The 17,255-nt window shown below is 36.6% G+C and overlaps 1 protein-coding gene across 1 annotated transcript in view; it reads left to right on the top strand.

The window, feature by feature from the left end:
• Positions 1 to 17,255, top strand: part of LOC107738897 (neurexin-1a-like) — a 71,572-nt gene that overhangs the window by 45,089 nt on the left and 9,228 nt on the right. The window contains exons 7-9 of the mRNA XM_016550802.1: positions 4,697 to 4,786; positions 6,021 to 6,343; positions 7,765 to 7,843. Of these exons, the coding sequence (XP_016406288.1) occupies positions 4,697 to 4,786; positions 6,021 to 6,343; positions 7,765 to 7,843 (492 nt within the window). The remainder of the gene's footprint in view (positions 1 to 4,696; positions 4,787 to 6,020; positions 6,344 to 7,764; positions 7,844 to 17,255) is intronic.

The following is a 17,255-nucleotide window of genomic DNA, read 5'->3' as shown; positions in this document are numbered from 1 at the left end:
AAATTGGGACAGAGGCACGTTTAACACTGTGTCACATCAACTTTCCTTTTAATTACAATGTTTAATTGTTTGTGAATAGAGGATACTAATTGTTAAAGTTTTGCAAGCTAAATTTTTGCCCAATCTCGCTTTAAACAAGACTTCAGCTGCTCATCAGTCTGTGGTCATTATTGCCCGATTGTCCAATGGACAATGTCAATGGTAACCTAACACAGGCCAGACACCCATGCCGTTTGCTCTGATAAACCCCCATACAATAATAATAAATTATGAAAACATTTTTTCTATTTATCTGCAAATAACTCGGCACTACTTAGGAGTGGCCACATGCATCATAAAGGTCAGACTCCAAGCTTTCAAATGACACCTATTTTGTGTTGATCAAAGCAGAGAGTTTGAAAAATATGATTATTAATTTTTTTCTTCGCTAGGGGGCTCCCGTTGGCGGTACACTCCGGTTTAGAGGAACTAGGCAGCTCTGATTAGGAGTTGATCATTATGGTTGGATGCATTCGAAAGCTGAATTTCTAAGCTTTAAAATTACACCTATTTTTTTATTTTATTTTTTTAAGTTATATAAAAGATAAAATAGACAGAAACATTCTAGGTTTTACATTCTGCTTGCCAAGTGTTCAATAGAGCTTTCTAACTGATTTACTTAGGAGTGGCCACATGCATCATAAAGGTCAGACTCCAAGCTTTCAAATGACACCTATTTTGTGTTGATCAAAGCAGAGAGTTTGAAAAATATGATTATTAATTTTTTTCTTCGCTAGGGGGCTCCCGCCGACGGTACACTCCGGTTTAGAGGAACTAGGCAGCTCTGATTAGGAGTTGATCATAATGGTTGGATGCATTCGAAAGCTGAATTTCTAAGCTTTAAAATTACACCTATTTTTTTATTTTATTTTTTTAAGTTATATAAAAGATAAAATAGACCGAAACATTCTAGGTTTTACATTCTGCTTGCCAAGTGTTCAATAGAGCTTTCTAACTGATTTCTTCAATTCATGGGTTTAGGTATTATTTACACACAAAAGACGCAATGGATTGTTTTGATTTTGGACTCATTTCAATCGTGAGAATCTGCTGTAAATAATGATATGCCATTTTCCACGATTGGAGCATGTTTCATGATATGATAAGCGTAAAAAAAAACATGAGAATATTGCAACGTGCGCATTTGGGGTTTTATGTGTTATAACTTGATGACGAATATCTTTAGATCTAAATGACAGATTATAGTATGATCATTTTAATTGGGAGAATTTTCAGAAAATAATGACGTGCCATTTTCCACGATGCATGCATGTTTCATGAAGTTATGAATGAAAATGTAACCTATATTTTTTAATTTAATGGTTTTATGTATGGGATAATATAAGGAATATCTTTAGATCTAATGAACGGATTATGATGAGTTTGGGGCTCTTGTTAATCGTCTAAAAATAATGTTGTGCAATTGTCAACGATCTATGCATCTTTCATGAAGTTATGAATAAAAGCGCAAAGCGAAACTACAGTTTGTCCTGCTACGCCTGAAGTGCGCCCGTTGGGTTTTATGTGTTATAGCACTATGAGCAATATCTTTGGATCTCATTGGCAGATTATGGTAACTCTGGGCTTATTTTAATCGGGATAATTTTCTGAAAATAATGACATCCAATTGTATGCATGTTTCGTGAAGTTACGAGTAAAAACGCAACGTGAAGCATAGCGCTGTTTTTCTTTGCTGCGCCACATGTGCCCGTCTGGTTTAATGTGTTATGCTATATGAGGAATATCTATCGATCTGGGGTGCGTTTCCCAAAAGCATTATTACCCAACTATGGTCGCAAGTTCCGTCATTACCCGCATAGTTCATCGATTTGGTGTTTCCCGAAACCACAGTTCAAACGAACATTCACGAACAACGTCGCAAACTTACGTGGTAGGAACTACAGCTCTCCACCTGTGGTTAGAAGCATAGTTTCTTGTTAGTAAGACATATGGACTTAAATAAATTATGCTTTTGGGCACAATAAGCAAGCTAACATGCAGTACAATCTATATCTTCAATTCCATTTAAATATATATATATACGATAAATTTTAGCGCGTCCTCAATAAGCGCCATTTTTGAAGAGTGGGGGGATTACCAAAGAGTTGAAGGGAACCCCGGAGTATGACGTAAGAGGAAACCCGCCATAAATCAAACATCAAATAAAGATGACAGGGAATTTTTGAAGAGTGGGGGGATTACCAAAGAGTTGAAGGGAACCCCGGAGTATGACGTAAGAGGAAACCCGCCATAAATCAAACATCAAATAAAGCAAAATGACAGGGAACAAAACATAGTAAATTAGTCATCAGGTGCCATGTTCAATACAGCAGCATCTCAGAAATCTCGAATCAATTAATTAGCAGAAGTTATTACTCCACCATACTCCACGTCACTAAAAACAGCCCTAAATTGTTGAACTAATGTGGTTCAAATGACGGATATGCGACCATGTTCAGGAAACAGTCATGACTGGCTAGTTAGTTTCCACAACAATGCATCGTACTATGGTGGTTAATCAGTGAGTTATGTTGTTGTATGGGAAACACACCCCTGATCGACAGATTATGGTAAATTTGGGATCTTTTTAATCGGAAGAATTTTCTGGAAAAAAAAAATGTGCGATTTTTCTAGATGTTTCGTGAAGTTACGAACTAAAACGGCACAGGACTGCAACCTCTGATTTATTCATGTTGGAATATTTAATAACTATTTAAAAAACATTGTGTCTAGTCATCAAAACGGTTGGATCATAATAAGAAAGTGTACTTTGATTTATATCTTTAGTATTTTTTTTCATTGATCTAGTTTTCTCACAATCTAAAACTTGTGATTCAGTGAGTTATGATGGCTTTAAGAGCTTTAAGACCACTTCCCACAATATTCAATAAAGCAGTGTAAATTTTTCATTTTTAGCTTTATTCCATGAGCAAGCCGAGTACGAACAGTGCCTTCAAGTGATATTTGAAAACAGCAAAATACTGAGTCAATATAAATTAAAATGGGAAAAAAGATACCAGAAAATAAATTGATAAACAACTAAACTGACAGAGTGGTTGTTCCAAAAATGGATAAATACAGTACATGATATGTATTATAAATATTACTAGTGTTGATCATTTTTTTTTAATTCAGTGAATTCATCCCTTTAAGTAAAATAAAATACAAGACTATAAGCATCAAAATATACTTAAAATATTACTTATTATTACTAATTATATTACTGGCTTATAAATAAACGTGTTCATCTAAAATTTTTATTACTGTATAATACTTGGTAAAATCGCAGCACTGCTGATGATATATTATTTAGATGAAAAGTGTAATGCAGAGACGTACTTCAACGGCGTACACGTCTGTGGTGGAGACGTATCCCTTCTCTAATGTAAAAGTACACAACTGTCTCCTTTGGTAGGTTATCCATGGCACTGTCCACCCGCCATACGGCAGATGCAGAACGAGAGTGACACAATGCCTCAGAGAGCGATGTTATCGGCGTCAACCAATGAATTGGAGTGATTCTATATTATATAATTTTATATACAAATTATATAATTGTTACCCCTTGGGGAAGTTCCCATAGCATCATCTATTGACACCACGTTGATTGAAACTGCTATTCTTGATAGTATCTTATATTTTACAGTATCATGATTTTTGCATTAGTAGCATAATGTGACTATGTGTTTGAAAAATTATAACAGGAATATGTTAATTTGTTAAGATACGAATACAAAAAGTAATGTAAAATAGACTTTTTATCGTGTATTATTAATATTAAAAAGATGAACTGAATGAAAGTGAAAGAGAGAAGATGGAAACAAATTACATAGCTTTATTCTGGAGTACAACATTTGATTGTGCTTATTGGTAGTCCTTTGTTTCACAAACCCTATTTTCATATGCTGGTAATTTATCTTTAATGTGCACAGAATGTGTGTAAGTGTACAATAATTGTTTACCATGTTAACAATAAAAAGAGATCATAAAAATAGCATTATTTATTTAGGACTGCCCTGACTTAGTGATTTCACATAACATATGTCTACATAAAAAAAAATACAAATAAAAAAAAAATACACACATTATCCTGCTCAGTTTACGTCCCCTTGGTTTTTGATATATTGTGTATCTTCCTGTTTATATGTTTTGTGGCAGTTCCTGCTTTATCTAGAGTAGTGACGCTGCCTGCTGTTCTTATGGAAAATTTTCCAGTCACTGCTCACTCTTTGGATTTTCAACATCGTCTGCATAATTGAATTATTCCAACAGTTACTGCATGATGTTGATATCCAGCTTTTCACACTTATGTTTGAGGGACTCAACTATTACAAAAGGTGCAAACAATAATTGATGATCAAGAAGGCAGTACACTATATTAGGAATCAAGGTAATGTAAACTTTTGCAAACAGGATTATTGGTGTAAATTGCAATTATATAAGATCTCTTATGTTTGTATAAATTCTGCATTGGGTTTATAAACAGGCATAAAATTCACTAAACTGAAAATGCACGCAGTATATAAACTGAAATTGAGTGTAATATATCTAATATAAGATTAAATTTTTTTTCATTTTAACAGCTCGAATAATAAGTTTTAAAGTTCCCCATTGATTTTGGATTGTAACCAATGAAATGTCTCTTTAAACTTTAAAGGAAACATTGATAGTGAACGGCTGGCGATCGCTAGACAGCGAATTCCATATCGACTCGGTCGAGTAGTTGATGATTGGCTACTCGACAAAGGTAAAAACACTGATAAAACTTAATGAATAAGTTTTAAATAGTATATTTTAAATGTGAAATAAAGCAATAATTGAAACATTTTAAATAGTTAAATTAAAGGATGAATTTTAAATAGATAAATGTAGCTTGTAATAACTGTAATAACTGTAGTTATTTATTAATGTACTGATTTGTATTAACTAATTTATGTCATAAATTTTGGTTAAAGGGACTGTAGATGTAAGTTTGAATAAGCTTGTTAAAACGCATTTTTAATGTAATTTAAACTTTTAAATCATAAAATCAAAATGTCCAAATTAAAATGATAATTGTGTTAATATAATGAATTTACAAATTGTAACATGTGTAAATGTGAACATTTGTGTACCTTTTTGTCATATTAATACAAAGACAGCCATAATAACTAGATAATATTTAATAATCATAGTAATAATTACAAATATAATAATCGATAATATTTAAATAACGTTTAACAAATATTAATTGTCATTTGAGTCCCTTTAAGAAAAATTTACGTGTAGCTAAGAAAATGACAAAACATCCACTGAAAAAAAAAAAAAAAACTTTGAAGTGCATGAATAATCATTTCATCTTTTAAATGAAATACACAACTGTTTTTCTTGTTGATTTTAATTGAATTATTTTTCAGTCTTCCTTTGTTTCATGACCACCCTGTTTACATTTGCATCCAATCCAACTCATCTTGCTAAAAGGCAGACATGGTTGTTATTGTTATATTTATAGTACATACTCTGATCATTATACTGCATACCTACATCACATTAATATCAGATACATTTTTTTAAGTGTATAAAGTTATTAAGCTGCCTTCAGATTGACTGTTAGCTGTAAACATCTGCCATGGAAATGCTTTTAACTCCATGACAACAGACAAAAAAAAAAAATTACTTTTACTTGAATCAGTAATGATTAGCTTTGCAAAACTTCATTTGGAATTAAACTAGTTGTTGATAATTGGTAGTGTTAAAGAGGCCTTTTAGCAAAGTGCCACAGTTTAAACCACTGTTTTGTTATCTTTTATTTTTCATTATTTGTGTTTCATAAGCATCCCTTCATTACAGCCATGATAAATCGCCAGGCATTTACATTCCCCAGTACCTGAATAATCCGTCTTTTCCTCAGGCGTGATTATTTCCATCACTCTCCCTCACGTATGTTTCTCTTCAGTCTGCACTAAGTTTTTTTGTATTGCATTAACTTTGTTCTCCCGCAGGCCGTCAGCTCACAATCTTCAACAGCCAAATGACCATCCAGATCGGGGGCTGGGAAAGAGACCACAGCCGTGCCTTCCAGGGCCAAATGTCTGGTTTCTATTACAACGGTTTGAAGGTTTTTAACATGGCCGTGGAAGGAGACCCCAACATCCGCATCGAAGGCAGCGTGAGGTTGGTTGGGGAGGTGCAGTCGTCCTCCATATCACCACAGTCCAGCGCTACGGTTTCTCGCTCTGAAACCTCTACCTCAGTCATGGAGATCACTACCACAACCACCTCCAACCACAAGATCAAACCGAGCACAGCAAGCGAACCCCAGCAGGTTAGAAAACTCCACTCGTTCCTTTAGTTGACCTCCACCCTTTCCTTTCCATTTCTTTGTTCCACCTGTCCCATCAGTATTTCGCTGGACTTTTTTCTGATTTTTATGGCCCAAAACTACTGAATGTGCTACTGAGTTTCTCTAAAATTGTGGCAATATTTGCAGTCTTTTTTGTATTGTTTTGCAGCAATATTCATGATGTTTTTAGTGTTAATGCAAGTACGAGTACAATTACCTGTAAATACTTTTGTGCATAATTGCTGATATTGTGGTCCTGGTGCATCGTATGTAACCTGGGTAAAAGTAGAAAAAACTACCCTCGCACAAAATTGCAGCAGTACTGATATAAGCTATAATAATAAGTAATAAAAGCCAATTGGAACTGCTCACAGTCAAAGAGCCAATAACCTGAAGGCAATGCACAAAGTATTACATTTAATTATCAAGGCCGTTTACACTAATAAACTAAAACACGGGCTCTAAAACACGGGTTCAATACGTGAACCCTGGCACGTTTTTATAACGTTGCTTCAGGTACATATTGGCCTACACCAAACCCAACCCTAAAATGCATTTGTTGATGCAACCGTGCCATTTGAACTTCCTTATATGCAGATTTGAACTGTTTTGTCGAACCGTAGTTACACGGGATTCGAACCGGAGCTCCTCACTTCTCAAGTACATCTCCGTATTCCGTGAGCTACCGAACAAACCTAACGTCGGTGAAAACCTATAGATATGAATGTTCGATGCTAACATTCAAAAGCATCAGTTTTCAAATCTCCCAGCATATTAAAATTGTTTTGAAGTCATAACGTAATATTCGTCAAGTAATTGTGCGAAAATTCCGCTTTATTAATCGAAACTCTGTAAATTTGTGTGAAAAGGAATAAAAGGAGTTTTACTGCCTCTAGTGTTCATTTATTTTGGAAACTGCAGTGATTATGTACTTATTGGTACGTATTTCGCGTCTCGCGAAAAAGTGTCCCCAGGTACGTTTTTGCCATGAGACCAGGTTGGATATCGCACCATTTCTTTTTTCATAAACTTTTCAATTTCAAAGTAGCTTGCTAGTAACCAAATAATGGTTATGTGTAATCTTTGTGTAACATGAAAAATGTCTGTTTCAAAAAATGGAAAGTGGATTCAGAAATAAAAATGTGTTTGTTTAATTCCCTCCCAGCAAGTGTAGCACAGTTATTCACATTGATGTTGATAGTCAGGATGTCTGTAATCTGTTATAATAATCTGTTTGTTTATTGTTACACTTTTCACAGCTAAAGAGTCTCAATCTAATGCTTTGTAAGCCCATTCAATTAAGCTCAGTTTCCCATTTCTCTTTTTTTTCCCCCTATGTTTTTCATTCTGTGTGCAGTTCTTCTTTAGTTCATCCACTCTTTCCCATACCATCTGTTTTCCAGACTACTGATGACTTGTTGGTGGCATCTGCCGAGTGCCCCAGTGACGATGAGGACATAGACCCGTGCGAACCGAGCTCAGGTGGGTTAGGTTAGTCATCTCGTTATTATTACTTTTCTTTCTGACTGTGTTTGTCCTCACTTTCACCTCAACAGTTGTGTTGTTCTTCTACAGCAATGTGTCTGTTCCTGGTATTTTAAATGTTAAAATATACGGTCCCACTTTATATTAGGTGGCCTTAACTACTATGTACTTACATTTAAATTAATCATGTGGTACAATGCACTTATTGTGTACATACATGTTTTTACATTGTACTTATATTTTTAAAAATACCTATATGTAATCACATCTGTAATTAATTTATGTAATTACATTTATAATTACAGTTGACCCATCCTTTACACCTTAACCCACCCTTAAACCAACCCATACCACCAAACCTGTCCCTAACCTGACACGTATCCCACCTCAATAGCAGCAGAAGTGTTTTGCAATACAATATGAACACAATAAGTACATTTTTTGATGTTAAGTACATAGTAGTTAAGTCCACCTAATATAAAGTGTGACCAAATATACACATTTTTACTGCTGTTTTGTTTGTGGTTTTCCCACACAATTGGCCCCACATCAGGGGGCCACATCAGGAATTTTAACGCAGGTTGATTGAGCGTGTCATTGTAGATTAATTGCACATTGACACTTGTGTGTAGAAAACAACAACAACGACAACAACAGTGAATATGGACAGAAGAAGAGTGAAATAAAGAGAAAAGAATACGTAAACTATTATTAATGGTCTTGACAGATCAAAAAAATATCAGAAAGGATTTTCATTTATTTTATGAGGATAATAGATAATAGTCACTAATTAGTATTTATTTATAAAGGGCAGTTCAACAGTTTTTGCCGTCCTGGACATAAGGTGAGATCGTCTATAATCAGTGCAATGCTGCCACCACTCTTTCGTGACAGTAAAACATTAGAGTCATTTTATCTTGCGTTAGAGATTTTATTCTCAGTGTTGCAAGCAAGCTAGTAAAACATGCGTGACACTAAGACTTATCCTGGACTAAGATGGAATGAAAATACATATTTGTCAGGATAGATGGCAGAAATGTGTTCAAAATGTTTGACAACTTACTTAATACCTCATGTGGCTTGTAAATTGTTACATTTTAGCCAATAAATTAACTCTTAAAAACATTTAATTTAGTTAATTCAGTTAAAATAATTATTTTCTGTATTTTTACCATTATCATTTACTATTCATTATTATTAGTGTGCTTTTTAGCATGTATATTACTACTATACAGTTACACTTTATTTTAAGGTGTCCGCGTTACAGTGTAATTATACATTTAAGTACTGAGTAATATTTATTAACTACATGTACTTACTATATGGTTAGGGTTTGGCTTAGGGTTACTTGCATGTAATTATGCATAGTTAATTGTTATTATAATAGTAAGTACATGTAACATATGTAACAAGGACACCTTAAAATAAAGTGTTACCGCATACTGGCTGTTTATTAGTACTTATGAAGCACATACAGTATTAATGCCTTATTCTGCATGACCATATTCTAGATCCCTTAACCCTACCCAATACTTAAACATACCTTATTACCAACTACCTAACTTACTATCGATTAGCAGCAGGAGTAGGAGTTTAGGAGTTTATTGAGGGAAAACGCTTAATTAACAGTGTTGCCATTACACTTTGTCTACACTGTCTAAATTTCTACATTAAAAGTTCATTAATGACATTCTTGATCAAAAATCCCCCCTCAAATCACACCCTGATTATAACAAACTTGGTATATGTTATGTCCACCATGAGAGTACCTAAGTAAGATTAGCACTTGGGGAGAGCTGGCATGCATTGGTGTTTGTCAGTTGCTGACATGTATGTGAGTTTTTCTCTATTTTCATTGTGTGCTGTGATCTCTGAGCAATGACATGTGGCTTGGGGACTTGGCCTAAGTCCTGTAGTAATGAAATTGAGTTAGCAAAAGTCAACTGCTTATCTCTCCCATGACTAAGTGGCAGCATGAAAATTGATCCATCTATCTTCCAAAAAAAAAAAAAAAGGGCATTCACATCGCTGATAACTGAATTTCAAAACCCACACTGTAAACTTATGAGCCAATGTGTTACTGTAAAATATGTAGTATATTATCTATTATATTTACTCATTTAGCAGACGCTTTTATCTAAAGCGACTTACAAATGAGGACAATAGAAGCAATCAAAATCAACAAAAGAGCAACAATGTATGTGTTGTGACAAGTCCTGCTTAGTCTTATGCACACTGCACATAGCAAGGTAATAAATGAAAAGATAGAGTTAATGTTATTTAAAACATTAGAAGTTGTTATTATTTTCATAGTAATTAAAAAGAGCACAGATAGAAAATTCTCTATTTTCATTTTGTGCTGTGATCTCTGAGCAATGACATGTGGCTTGGGGACTTGGCCTAAGTCCTGTAGGAATGAAATTGAGTTAGCAAAAGTCAACTGCTTATCTCTCCCATGACTAAGTGGCAGCATGAAAATTGATCCATCTATCTTCCAAAAAAAAAAAAAAAGTGCATTCACATCGCTGATAACTGAATTTCAAAACCCACACTGTAAACTTATGAGCCAATGTGTTACTGTAAAATATGTAGTATATTATCTATTACATTTACTCATTTAGCAGACGCTTTTATCTAAAGCGACTTACAAATGAGGACAATAGAAGCAATCAAAATCAACAAAAGAGCAACAATGTATGTGTTGTGACAAGTCCTACTTAGTCTTATGCACTGCACATAGCAAGGTAATAAATGAAAAGATAGAGTTAATGTTATTTAAAACATTAGAAGTTGTTATTATTTTCATAGTAATTAAAAAGAGCACAAGTAGATAGAATAGAATAGTGTTAGTGTTACAACTTCTCCCAGTCTAGGGTTGGGAGAGGAGGGAACAGTTAAAAATTAACCAAAAGGAAAAACAAATAGAGAACATGGAGGATTCCCTTCAATCCTCTGCCCCGGAAATGTGACAACCACTTGTTATAGCAAATAAAAATTGTTTATTTGTTTTAAAGAAGGTGGAAACAATTAATCTTCAACAGAGGCCATTAGCCAAAACAACAAACAAAAAAAAGTTACTTGCTACTGGGAGGAGAACTAAATGACCTATAGAGGTAAAAGAAAAGAAATAAACAACATAAGCTTCCCTCTACTTCCTTACTAACCAAAAACAGGGATGAACATTTTTCAAAAGAAAAGTATTAGAAGGATACAATAGTTTTTAGCACGGACACAAATTGTAGAAAGAAAGAAAAGGATCATTACCTGATAGCAAAAGGGCTACAACACTGTTTTCACACCAAAGAACACACAAGCTACAATGTGTGCAAACTAATTGCAGTACAAAGAAGACCAACACTCAAAAGTCTACACTTAGTTATCTGGAACACACGAGTCTGGTGCAGGGGAGAAGTGAACCTCCTCAAGCAGTGTTCACTCTGCTCTTTTGTAGCAGCACACTCCTTACAAGCATCAGGTGTGGCTAATTAACTGCAAGGCAAGCAGAGTGAGGAAGAGAGAGAGAACACACTGGCAAACACAATACTCATACAGAGTAAAATACATACCCAAACACATTTATACACAGGACATAACAGTTAGTGTCAATTTTTTTTTTTTTTTTTTTTTTTATAAATAAAAAGAAAACAAGTAGATAGAATAGCAATAGAATAGAGTTCTAGTGTTAGAGGGTCAAGTGTAGAATGGAAGATGCTTAAGACTCAACTGTTTGGTTTGAGTTGGGCAGGTCATTCTACCAGCAGGAAACAGTTAAGCTAAAAGTCCATGAAAGTGATTTTGTGCCTCTTTGGGATGGCACTACAATGCACTGTTCACATGCAGAATGCAAGTTTCTGGAGGACACATAAGTCTGAAGTAATGAATTTAGATAAAGGGGTGCAGAGCCAGTGGTTTTTTCTTAGGCAGACATCAATGCCTTGGATTTCATGCGAGCAGGTATTGGTAGCCAGTGCAAATTGGTGTGACATGCTCTTTTCGGCTCGTTAATGACTAATCTTGCGGCCACATTCTGGATTAGCTGCAGAGGTTTGATAGAACCAGTGGCGTAGGCAGAATTTTATTTTTGGGCAGGCCTGGGCAAAAGTGAGCGGGCACTTGTAACTAACGGACAGAGTTGGACTCAATATTCAGGTCATTTCACACTTCTTTTCTTTGATCCTATTGAAAAATAAACCGTAGAATGCAGGGGAAGACACACAAAGTAAAACTACCACATCTCCGTCACTGTCACCAACATTTCCATTGTCAACATAGTATAAAATCATTCACAATAGCCCCAATCCCTAAATACTTTTGCAGATTACAACAACGGTAGTTTAAAAATACTGTGAAACTGTGTAGAAAGAATCTCTCACGCCAGGTCACTAATGCACGTCTGCTCAACTAATACCAATACAAAACACAGACATGATCATGTATCAGTGTCACTTAAGTCATACATCGACATACAAGAGTTACAACCTGTCCACATACAAACCCTGAGTAGCAGTTAATAGGAAAATTAAATACAGCTTTATTTATTCTGAAACAGAATTCATTTAAAATATTATTTGTAGATTTAAATTTTCATTTCATCATAGTAAATGTAGCCTTGCCTATTCAAGGCACTGTATTTCCTCATCATAATACCTCAAATATATTGTATATATAGGCTAACTAAAGTGTATAAAATTAGTTATTCAGAAAGGTCATGTTTGTGATTTTTTTATTTGTTAATTCATTATTTAAATTAATAGAACTACATATTCGGAAACAGGTGCCCAAATGACATTCATAATTGGCCTGACGGTTCTTGGACCGGCTTTACAGAATGAACCAGATCAGCCTGCGCTTGGAACTGAAAGTCTTACCTACTTGTGGGCTGATGGACGGGTTCTCTTCCACGTTAGTGCAAGTTTTTAAAAGTCAGTTTTACAGAATTATGCATTGCTGCTGTTTTTCTAACATACAACTGCAAATTAAAGGCTAATTGAATACTGTAGGTGAACACGCACAAATTCACAGGCACGACATGCCCGAAACAGCCTGGATAACACCTAATTGCCTAACACAGCGGTCAGTCAAACTAATAAAGAATTAGACAAAAACATATTTTATTTATTTTTGTTATTTGAGATGTTATAATAGTTTTGTAATTGTGTTAAAATAGATTAAACAATAATTATTTAACAAATATTATATTTGTATAGGCTAATAAACTGAGGTGGGGTGGGGTGGGGGGTATTCATCAGAGTGGGCGGCCTACGCCCCTGGATAGAACTGATTGAAAGACGTGCCAAGAGAGCATTGCAATAGTCCAGCCTGGACAAGACAAGAGCTTGAACAAAGAGTTATGTAGCATGTTCAGATAGAAAGGGCCCAATCTTCCTAATGTTTTATAACGCAACTCCAAGGTTTCTGGCCGTCCTGGAAGGTGTTATGTTTGATGCACTTTGCTGGATGGAGAAATTGTGATGAAGTGTTAGGTTGGCTGAAACCACAAGCAGTTCTGTCTTGGCAAGGTTGAGGATCATCAGGATGGAATGAGAAGTAGTGATATGAAAAGCCATGTTACTGAATGACAGAACCTAGTGATACCATGTAGACAGAGAAGAGAAGTGGTCCAGAAACTGAGCCCCGAGGCACCCCAGTAGCTAGATGTTGCGACTTGGACACCTCACCTCTCCAAGATACCTTGAAGGAACTATCTGAGAGGTAAGACTCAAACCACTGGAGTGCGGTTCCTGAGATGCCCTTTGCCAATAGGGTTGACAAAGAATCTGGTGGTTATCCATGTCAAAAGCAGCAGAGAGATCCAGAAAGATAAGTATTGCAAATTTGGAAGCCACTCTTGCTAGTCTTAGGGCTTCAGCAACCGAGAGCAGGGCTTGGTTAAAGGTTCGTTTCTTAAGCAAGACTGGTTGCTCTCCTGAAGGTTGTTCTTTTATTAGTGGTTTCTGTCCTTTATTTATTAATAAAAAATATACTTTTTTGACTTTGCCATGAAACAGTTTTGCCCCATTTTATCCCCTGCATTGGCAACTACATGGAAATACAGGCCCACTCCTTCTAAGCCATGTAGACTGACCTTTTCATTATTGAATAAGACGTATTTGGGTTCTGGTCATGCGCCCTCGGCCTTGCACACGCTGGCTGCTTTGCTGGCTTGCCAGGCTCATTTTGTGGGGGACTTTGGTGAGCGCACTAAATCAGATGACAAGGCTGTTTGTGAGCTACTAAGAGCTCCTGACTTGGCACTGAGGTCTAACAAGCATAAAGCTTACTCTATGGGATGTATCATGGCAGACATTGTGGCAGAAGAACGTTATCTGTTGCTTAAACTGACAGACATCACACACAGTGATAAGGCCTTTTTGCTGAATGTGCCCATTTCTCTGTCAGGGCTGTTTGGTGATGTAGTCCAATCAGTGGTGAAGGTCTGTTTGGTGGATGGCTGCATTCCAGCAGATGATCCCTCATCGTGAGAGAGGCAGCCCACTGCCTCCTCAGTTCATTCTCGCTCAACATTATCTCAGCATCCCACCAGAGAAGTAAAAACGAACCATTCAGCATAATATCAAGCAGCATAACACACAGGCAAAATAAATGGCAAAGCTTCCAGTCTCAGCCATTTCCAGTTAAGTTAAAAATAAAGTGGCTACAGCACCTGTACTAAAACATACTCTAGTTGAGTACCATCTGTAAATCTTTTGTTGTTGTGTTTACCATCACCATTTCTATGGTAAATAAGTTTGCTGCTTTTGACCACAAAGTGCCCCAATAATCATAGACTTCCACAAGTTATGAGGCGTATCGAAGTGCATTTTCGTGAGAAGCAGACAACCTTGCCTTACCAATGGGCTAGATAGTGCCAGTGGGTACCAGGGGGCTTGGAACAGACTGGGAGTCAGAACCATGCAGGAGGCAGAGACCAGGGTGGGGCAGATGAGTGTAGGTGCTGACCAGAGAAACTTCAAACTGGGCAGAGTTGGACAGAGCAGGACAGAGAGTCACTGAGGACTGGGCATTATGCTGGAAAAGACAAAGTGCAACAAGACTAAAGCTAATCACTAGAAAAAAAACGGAACAAGGCAAACCACATGAAGTACAAAACAATCTGGCAAGAACATGATTGTAGAGGGTACAGTAAATATGGATGATAGCACATGAGGAACAGGGGCCTGATGTATAAACGTTGCGTACGCACATTTCCATGCCCATTTTGTGCGTACACAACGTTTATGCTTGTTAGACCGTAATTTTACACGGCACCCCTGCTCTCGACAGACGGCACCCCGGTTGGGAAACACTGCTCTAGACAATGCGTATGCACTCTTTTACTGGAGTGAGCAAAATAATGAAGCAAACAGGATGATTTTAAAGTCTGTTTTACATTTGACATACACATTTAGATTAAATATGACACTTTCGAGAAAATACTTTTGCGTGAATAATGATCACTGATGTGAACTTGATCCGTCTGATGCTTTGGAACATAGGCGGTAACGACAGACATAAGGATGCACTCGTTGATCAAACAGTCCATTGGCTGGTTTGAACAGATTTGATGACAGTACTCTAGAACCTCTGTTCACGGGTGTCGCGCACAGACAGTAGCCTAATGATAACTCCTTTCCTACATTCTAAAATATATGTTTACTTTATAGGCAGAATTGCATAAATTTGAATAGCAATGTGATGTCTCAAAAAGCATTTATAGTATATATCTCATATTTTCCTTACGTATTGTACCCTTAACTGCATTAAACATGGTGTCACGTGGATGGAATATGCAAGGAAATTATATGCAGATGACGTTATGCTTATTAAAACTAGGCGTTGTAAGCTCCATATATGGCTATTTCGGGGAGGAGATGGGGTGGAGATTCATGGACGCACAATCTTCCGCTGACTGGGTATTACAAAGGGAATTTTTCGCAGGTTCTGGTGTACGCATAAATCTGAAAACTTTTGTACGTACGCAAAATCCAGCTTTTGTGCATACGCACACATTTAGGATGAAATCTATGTAAAGTTTTATACATGAGGCCCCAGGTAAGCACAATGAGGACTAGGCAAAGACTAAACAACATGTGGTACAGAAAAACAAGGGGTGCAATCCAATAAAAATTTTTGACACACACTTCTGAAATTCCCTAAGCACTTCCACACAGTGGAATCCCCCTGCCACTAGACGTAATGACGTTCATCTGAGTCAACGAGACGGAGGGAAGTCAGCAAGAAAAGGGCATAGAAAGTGAAGTGGAACACAGCCAAGGAGGCAGGGCAAGGGGAGCACATGACCATTATTAAAGCTGCAGTCTGTAACTTTTTTTGGTTAAAAATGATCCAAAATCAATATTTGATCAAGTACATAACCAGACAGTTTGGAGACGTCTATTCCTCTCACAAATCAATCGTTTTGCCTCGGAAGACTTGAAATATTAATACTTTTTGAATAAATTATGACTGTAGTTGTATCTGCCTGTTATATATTGTGTTTTATTGACAAATGGTAGGTTTAGGGGCAGGGGTTGGATTGGGTTACATGTAGGGATGCACCGATACCGATATTGGTATCAGGCCCGATACTCAGCTCCTGTACTCGTACTTGTTAAAATGCCCCTATACCAAACGCCGATACCACACAGCATGTGATAAGCACCATATTCAGACAAAGAAACACCGACAACAGAACAACAGACAGCAGAATGGAGTTAAGGGTGTCTACTACGAAGTATATGTATGCAATGAATATAACGTTAAACATTCAGTATTAATGCCTGTATAGCTGATGTGCGCGAGCTGATAAACAAAGCACGCTGAGTGGATTGAGCACGCGGCGGCGCAGATGCGCGAGCTTGTCGAGTGAATATATCTTTCTCACAGACATCACTGGAAAGTTTGTAGTTCGGTCGGATATGTCAAAAACAAGTAAGTAAAACAGTGCACAAGTTACTTAACGGTAGGGAGAGAGACAGAGAGAGAGAGAGAGAGCGCACTTCTGTTGTGTGATCTTTGATGTTCACTCACTTAGCACACGCATCATTTGAATTAAAACGAAAACCATTCATAGGGGCATTCACTATAAACATCATTTATTTTCAACCTTAGGCATACACGACTTTCTGGCGAAAAGTGAATCTAGCAGCCTGTGTGAAATGCGCTAGACTGTACTATTCTGCATCAGTACAAACACGTGCAGGCGTTGCGCGTGTTTTGCTTGCTTGAGTGTTTCTGCATTATATGAGTGGCTTTGGAATATAAATCGCAGCACGTTTCAGATGAAAAAAAAAACGCGACTTCTATTTCTGAAAATATCACAGTTAGGAGATTTATAACAAGTGGTTCCCTGCATTATTACAGCAAAGCACGTGATTACAGTACAAATCCGCTGCAATGGAGCAGCTCT

This window comes from Sinocyclocheilus rhinocerous, unplaced genomic scaffold (assembly GCF_001515625.1).
Source record: "Sinocyclocheilus rhinocerous isolate Xijiao unplaced genomic scaffold, SAMN03320098_v1.1 scaffold104, whole genome shotgun sequence".
In the NCBI taxonomy this organism is placed as follows: Eukaryota; Metazoa; Chordata; class Actinopteri; order Cypriniformes; family Cyprinidae; genus Sinocyclocheilus; species Sinocyclocheilus rhinocerous.
Note: the sequence above shows the minus strand (reverse complement) of the source record. Positions and strands in the feature narration are given on the sequence as shown.